Raw genomic sequence first — 7,773 nt, forward strand, 5'->3', positions numbered from 1 at the left:
AGTACCACCAGTCTACTGAATCAAATGCTTTTTTTAAAGTCAACCAATAGTAAAGCTCTATTCCCGGGACAGCCCCTGCTCAACTCAATGGCATTATGGACCCTGCGTGGGTTGTGGCTAGTAGCTTGACTGGGCATGAATCCAGCTTGATCTGAATGTACCAGGTAGGTAATAACTCCCAAAAGCCTAGTGGCCAAAATTTTGGCCGACATCTTCACCTCTGTATTTAGCAATGATATAAGCCTATAGCCCTAACAATGTTTGCCTTCCATTCCCAGTTTCCGAATTACAACACTTTTGGCCTCCCAGAGGTCTGGAGGTGACTCACCACATACCACCCCCTCCTTTTAGGCGGTAAAAAGCAGCAAAAGGCCTGTCAGGGGGTTAAAGTAACGCCAAACTTCTACTGGAAAACCATTAAGTCCCAACGCTGTGCATGCCTGAAGCTGTGCTAAAGCTGCTCGTAGTTCATTGCATATGACCTTGGCCTCCAGAGTTTCATAATCTGCAGGTGAAAGGTGTGAGATTGGTAGGCCTGCCACAAATTGGTGTAGATACGATTTAAGGCCCAAAGAGTCCGAACGGTATAGGTCTTAGTGGTAAGATGAAATTGCATGTACTATGGATTTGCTGCCAGTCAGCTGCGAGTCATCCCTGGCCACCCGGGCACCAGGCTCCTAGGATTACAATGCCAATGCAAAATTTTGATGGCCTTGTCACCGCATTGATAGATGCAACTGTTGGTGGCCATCCAGGCCTCCTGCATGAGTTCTTGTCTAACCAGTGTTTGCGCGTGTAGAGCGTCCCTCAGGAGGGACTCCATCATGGACACCGCATGGCGGGTCTCAAAGCACCCATTAATTTAGGCCCTGGTTTATACTTTTTGCATCAAAACTTTGCTAATGCAGTTTTGCAGCAAAAAGTGCATCATTTAAAAACTAAGCTAGGTCTATGGACTGGGGGTCTCCGGTGAAGCTCCAGGCCTGCCGTACCTTACTGGATATTGGGCTGCATCCCTTGTGCACTCGGTCCCACAGACCTTGTTGACTCGCCTGCACAGGTGATGCCTGTGTTCTTTTTCCAATCACCTCTTGGCCAACCCCTGACCCTCAAGAGATGGGGAATCAACCTGTGAGGTCATCTTTGGGACCCTGGTCAGGCCTCAATGTCACTCTTTCCTCACCCTGATTGGGCCCTCATTTTAGCTGCTGCCCAGCACCGACAGCCATGAGCATGCCTGACCTGTGGATCCTGTCATTTTTTCAGGTTGAACCCACTTCTATGCTCATCAGTGGCCAATGCAGGCGATACCATGTGTGGGCTGCCAAGTGCATCTCAACCTGGACAGTGTGGCCCTTGGGAGTAGTAGCTATAGCAGATTATGGACACAGGATGGCAGAGCTCCTGAAAGTGACCACCATATTCAGCCACCAAACCATATCCTGATATTCTTTATCTCTACCTGGAGGGGTTGCACCTTACTCCTGCCAACCAGGTGTCCCAAGTACAGGACAGAACCTTACCCTATCTGGCACACAGATCCCTGTCTTATCTGGCAATTACTGGCCTTGATGGTAAGGCCTGCCTTTTGAAGAGCCTGAAGCACTTCCTGGAGTTGAAAAAGGTGGGCCTTCCAGGTTCTCCTGGAGTTAGCTATGTCATCCAGATAGGCCGTTAAGAAGGCCTCCAAACCAGCAGGAATCTGGTTCACCAACTTCTGGAAGGTAGCAGGGGCATTCCTAAGTCCAAAGGGCATCACAATATTGGCAGTGGCCCTCTGGAGTGGAGAAGGCTAACCTCTCCTTGGCACCATCTATTAGGGTGAGGAGCCAATACCCTGATGTAAGATCAAAGGTACTTAAGTATTGAGCAGCCCCTAACTGGTCAATCAGCTCATTAGCCCTCTACAATCCACACAGGACCTCAGTTCAGGTGTGGTGCCTGGTGAGGCAGCTTTTGGCACCAGAACCACAGGACTGAACAAGGGGCTATTGGAGGGTTTTATCACCCCCAAATCCAGCATTTTTGAGACATTACTCTTGATGTTGTTGTTTGCCTTATCCAACAACCTATAAGATTTATTCATAAGAGGGAGGTTGTCTCCTGGGTCCAAACCATGAGTACACATGTGGATAGTTCCAGGAGCAATGGGAAACAGAGAGGGGTACTGTCGCAACACATGGTGGCAGTATTTCCGTTGTTCAGGATTTAGACTGACAGACCCATCTTTCTTCTTGGAGTCTAAGAGATCATAAAGAGGGTCACTCCCCTCCTCCTCTTCTCCATCTGTCACCAACAGGATTGTAAATTCAGACACCTGAAAGTGAGGTTTGAGACGACTGAAGATCCACCAGGTAGGTGTCCTTACCCTTTCCGTCAATCACCTCATAGGACCTAGTCTAATAGTCTTGGAGGGCCCTAGTTTCCACAAGTTCCTTAACCCACATTTTCTGCTTGGCTGTAATTCCACAGTTGTAGAATTTTGGTCATACCACTCTTTCTTTATAGCCTATCTAGAGGATTGGTCCTACTGGAAGGAGACAGCCACGCTCTGGGTGGTTGGGAAGAAGGCCTGCCTGCAAGCCATGCAATGCAGCCAATGCCTAACCACGCAAAGCTGAAGGCTGTGTGTGGCAGGGTTGTGGCTGCACATGTGTGTTTAGTTGCACACAGGGGGTTGGGCACAATCACTGTGGCCCCCCTCCATTTTTTATGGCTAAAGGCCATTCACTTGGGGGGGTTGGCCATCCATGTGGGTTTGGGTGTAGAGCCTAGCTGTATGTTAACTCCATGATGCCATTGCCATATGTTGCTGCACTGGTCCCTCTTTACTCCACTTTCATTTGTGTGTGTGCTGTTATCTTTCGCCGTCCCTGGTATGTTGTGCTGTCTTTGCCCCTATGTTGCTTGTGCCCTCTGTTGCTGGTGTTGACTTTTTCTCCCTAGTCCTTGGATGGAGCGGGGTTTTTTAATTATAATTTTTGTATAAGGCTGGTACCATAGCACTCCTGCAGTACAATGCAGGGAGCCACCCATGAAAATGGGTGAAATGGGTATATCGTCTGTATCATGGGAGTCCCGGGATTACCGACACACCCAAAAAAAAAAAAACATCTATTTTTAAGTGCAAATATTATATATGAGAACGATTTGTGTAGTGGTTAGCATAGATGATGGAAGACAATGGGATCTGAAGGTAAAGTCCATGCACTGCAGGGGGGTTGTCTGTCTTGGGGGAGTGGGATTGAGCTTAGGGGCTGGCCTAGCCACATGTCAACTTTAGGAATCAACTTTAAAGGCACAGACTCTGAACCATATTTGATGTCTTGAAATGGATTATAAGAAGGGGATCTCTAGGTCCTCAAAATTGTCAACTGTCAAGGAGCCAGATGGGCTGTGTGAGGAGAAGAAGCTCTGCAAGACTTTTGCCTGTGTCCAGGACTCAGGACCACGGCCTGCCAGTCTCCAACCTGGGTTAGGGGGCACCCCACAGGGACTTCAAGACTGCCTGTCCCTGGACCTTAGAGTACCAGTGCATGCCTGCTTGCCTAAGCCAGTGTGCCACGGGACGGAGAAAAGGGGGCTCGAGGGAGCAAGGTCCAGTGGGGAATATTGGTGATTGGATCCCTGTAGTGAGGTGTGAGAAGGCAGTTGCTGCATCAATCAGGTCATTGCCCATGTGCAGGGAAGGTTGGCAAACCTTGTGTATCAGATAAGGGCCACAGTGAATTGAGCCATGTATGCTGCTGAAATAATCAGGTCATTGCCCATGTGCTGTTTGTAAGTTGGCACCCTTATATACCAGATGGGGCCACCGTGATGAGTGCTGTCATACTGATTGTGCCGTAGACCATGAGCAGAGCTAAGTCGGTGACCGCGTATGCCAGGTGGAGGAGGTCTGGCGATTGCTGCTGTGGAGATTGGGCCGTAGTCTGTGTACAAAGGAGAAACAGTGACCCCATATACCAGGAGGAACCACAGGACAAGACAAGGAGTGTGGTCTGGTTGAGACCATCAGAGGAGGAAGGAGGCTGCTTTGTGACCAGAGCGGGCCCAAACAGTAACTAAGGACCAGCACTAGGAGTGTCACACTCCAAACCCACCTGTGGGTAGAATCCCAAGCAAATTACCAAAATTGATGGAGCATCAAGAACCTCCGGCTGCTACAGTACCGCTTGTGAGGATCTCAAGAACACCCAACTTTAGCCCTCCCATGTCACACATGAAAGGCTTACTGGAGGCAGCTACTGCAGCGTCAGGGCCCATGAAGGGGGCATGCTCAGAGACTCCAGTTGCTCAGCTCCTGTTGGTGTGAATAAAACTGATTTATGGGCCAGATGGCTACAGGGGAGCATGCCTGCCAGATAGTGCTGCAGTGCTGTCATTCATTTGACTTTAATAAATGGGACTCTTGAGACTCATCTACTATTAGGGCTTAACCTGAATGTCACCTATAGTGAATGGGGAATAACTACTGCTTCTAGAGAGAGGGGAGTGAGACTCAGGTACCCACCTGTGCAACATTAATGTGATGACTTTAAGAGGCTGCCTAAATTGTTAGTGCATGTTGTATTGTGCTTCGTGTTTGTATATAAATACTCCAACTTTCATAAAAGCAAGATAGCGGGCTGGACTATCAACTATTGTTGCTGATAATCTTATTTTGAGTTGTGAGCCTGCGTTCATCCCAAGTCTGCCTCCTCCCAAGAAGTCTTGAACTGCTTGACCCACTCTACACCTGAGAGTCAAGTGCTGTAGATCCATAGTAGGTCGTGTCCAGGGACATCAGAGTAAAGGGCTTCATTACCCATGGTTGGGCACATTCCCCCTTCCACACTGTGCTCACCTAACACACAAAATAACCATCTTTCATTCCAAGAACCATGATAAGAAACTGGAACATTAAGATGGTAATGTTATATAGTAACCGTGCTGGCATTGATGCCACTAATATTGTTAAGGTGTCCCTTCTTATCTGCTTGACAAACAATGTGATATATAGGTTCTTCTCGTGTCACATAATGGCTATTAAAGCGTATTGTGAACAAAAACAATAACTATCTCGTAAAATCGCTATATATCCTTACTAGCAAACTATCAATGAGAGTGTAATGCATGGGATGTATTCCTCACTTCGAAAGGTGTTTTTCTCCATTCTGTGAATAATAATAATAATAATTATAACAATAATAATATATCTAAATTCTTACCCTGCATAACATTTTGCAAAGATTGTTTTAGAGTTTACATCACAGAGTCAAAGAATAATGCTGGGAAGGTGAGTGCTGAAATGTTCCTAGAGAAATGCCTGCATTTTAAGTAACAGCGCATGTGTTTTCTTAGTACAGTGGAGTTGGGAAACACATCAATCAAGGTACTTTCGAGCCCTGAGGCATCAGAAATATATCTTCATTGAATCAGAGGTATATTTTCTTATAAACATTAGCAAATGATAAAGTAACTTAATTGATTAAATATACCATTGCAACGCTAGCTAAACTTAGAGAACCCCACCATTGCTCTCCTGTGCGTAAATATAAGAAACGCAAGACATCTATATAGTGTCCCGTAAGTGGATTGATTGCATCAGGGATGCTCAATGTTTAATCAGAAAGCTATGCCTAAACCAGTTCATACGTATGAGGCCTGTGTGTTGACCAACAAACCACTGTCATGCCTGGCAGCTCCCCCGAAGTCCTCCCTTTTCATGAACAGTTCAGTTTATGGCAGTGTGTGTGCCTCAGATTAATACCATCATCTGTGCAATGTAGGAGCTTTGTTAGGAGTCATGCTATTTCTCACTCCAAGGAGCCCCATTGACCAAACAGCCTTGAAAAAGGCCTGTTTCACATCTTTATTTCTCAGGGTGTAGATGAACGGATTGAAGAGTGGGGTCACCACAGTGTACAAAACTGCTATGATCTTGTTGAAAGAGAATTTATGACTTGTTGATGGCTTCACATACATAAAAATCATGGCACCATAAAAGATGACAACAACTATGAGGTGGGAGGCACAGGTAGAAAACGCCTTCTGTCTTCCAGTATTCGTAGGTATTTGGATGATGGTTGTGAGTATCTTAAAGTAGGATATAATTGTTACCAGACAGGAACAGAGCAGAATAATTGAGGCTAAAGTACCCGCTAAAGCCTCCGAGATATGAGCACTGGTACAAGACAAGTTTAATACTGGTTGAAGGTCACAGAAGAAGTGCTGGATCTCATTAGGGCCACAAAAATGCAGCCCAGATATCAGAATCACGGCAGCGAAAGTAGCAATGAAGCCACTCAGCCAAGAAGAAGCTGCCAACCGAATGCACATCCTGTTATTCATTATAGCTGAATACCGCAGTGGTGCACAGATGGCTAAGTAGCGGTCCAAAGCCATGACACCAAGTAGGAAGCATTCAGTAGATCCGAGGGAACCAAAAAAAAATAATTGTACGATGCAGCCTTCAAAAGATATCACTCGACTTCGAGAGAAAATACTTGAGAGCATGTTAGGGACAATATTGGAGGTGTAGCAGATCTCCAGGACTGACAGGTTTGTCAGGAAAAAGTACATCGGCTTGTGTAGCTGCAAGTCTTTTAAAATCACAGTGATGATGAGAATATTTCCTGTAATTGTCAAGATGTAGATACTCAGGAAAACCATGAAGAGAGGAATCCTTAGGCCCGAATAGTTGGAAAAGCCCAAAAGTAGAAATTCTTTTACAAAGGTTCCATTTTTTTTCATCATGATTAAACTGTGGATAGAAGGAAGAAATGTGAACAATCCTAAATACTTACTAGAATATATTTGTTAAATTCATTTTTGTTTTGAGCATGAACACCCAAACATTTACTAGTGAGGAAATGCAAAATGTGTACATTATTTGTCACGTATTTCACATTGCTACACAGCACAGCAAAGGCCTTTATAAACCACTGTTAAAAAATAGAGTAAGCAACGTCTTTCCTGTTAGAAAAGGAAGAACCCACAGTAAGCATTGTCCCCTTTCACTGGTGGGTCTCTAATGATTGACCATTCTTGCTAGGGACTTCAAGTCCCAGGACGCTCCGCTGTCCGTTCGCATCAGGAGAGGCCTGCTCAGGTGGAGGGGGAGGAGGCTTTAAAGTGCTTATAGTCCATGCCTGGGACAAGCCTGGGTTTAAGGACGGGCCCGTCCTGTGCCCGGCAATGACGCCACAGAGGTGGTTTGTTGTTTTAGGGGGCTGGGACCTGCAGCTCCTAGTAGTGACCTGATGGATGAACAGCTGCCTTGGTCTCTGAATCCCTGAATCAAAGACTGTTCTATCTTACCTACTCCGAGTCTACCCTATTAGCCATTATCATCATCGTGGGTTAAGCGCAAGGCCTCCAATAACACTCAGGACACAGGGAAGGGGTCTGAATCTGCACGGCGTCATGCTACTGAATATTGTTCCATCATGTAAATAACGATCTTATTGTTGAATCTGAGTACGTGATCAGCAGTGGACATTCGATCCCTGCAGCGCCCACTGAGAGGAATGGGAAAACCAAAATTACCCAGTTTTACAAGAAGTATTGGGTTCTGGTTTAGGTTCTGACTCTGGGCCCACCTCAGCAACTGAGCAAGGACAAATGAGTAGGCTGAATGCTTCTGTCACTTCACCTACTATTCTTACATCAAGTGCTTTGCCACGGGGAGATTTACCTGCTCAGTCCCTTTAGGTTAACCGTTGCTCTCCTTGTCTGCATGTCCCCATATACACTTTTTCTCCTAGTGGTAATAGTCAGCAGGGAGTGGTA

General features: G+C 46.1%; 1 protein-coding gene across 1 annotated transcript; it reads right to left on the reverse strand.

Annotated features, from left to right (window-relative positions):
* Window positions 1-5,754: 5,754 nt before the first annotated feature.
* LOC138301590 (olfactory receptor 6F1-like) lies at window positions 5,755-6,738 on the reverse strand. The gene has a single exon (XM_069242107.1). It carries the CDS (start codon window positions 6,736-6,738, stop codon window positions 5,755-5,757), a length of 984 nt encoding a protein of 327 aa, XP_069098208.1.
* Window positions 6,739-7,773: the final 1,035 nt, after the last annotated feature.

Source organism: Pleurodeles waltl, chromosome 6, assembly GCF_031143425.1.
Source record: "Pleurodeles waltl isolate 20211129_DDA chromosome 6, aPleWal1.hap1.20221129, whole genome shotgun sequence".
NCBI lineage: Eukaryota > Metazoa > Chordata > Amphibia > Caudata > Salamandridae > Pleurodeles > Pleurodeles waltl.

Bases quoted from the DNA above. Each gene is read 5' to 3' on its own strand.
- LOC138301590 (XM_069242107.1), bottom strand. From the start codon at position 6,738: ATGATGAAAAAAAATGGAACCTTTGTAAAAGAATTTCTACTTTTGGGC.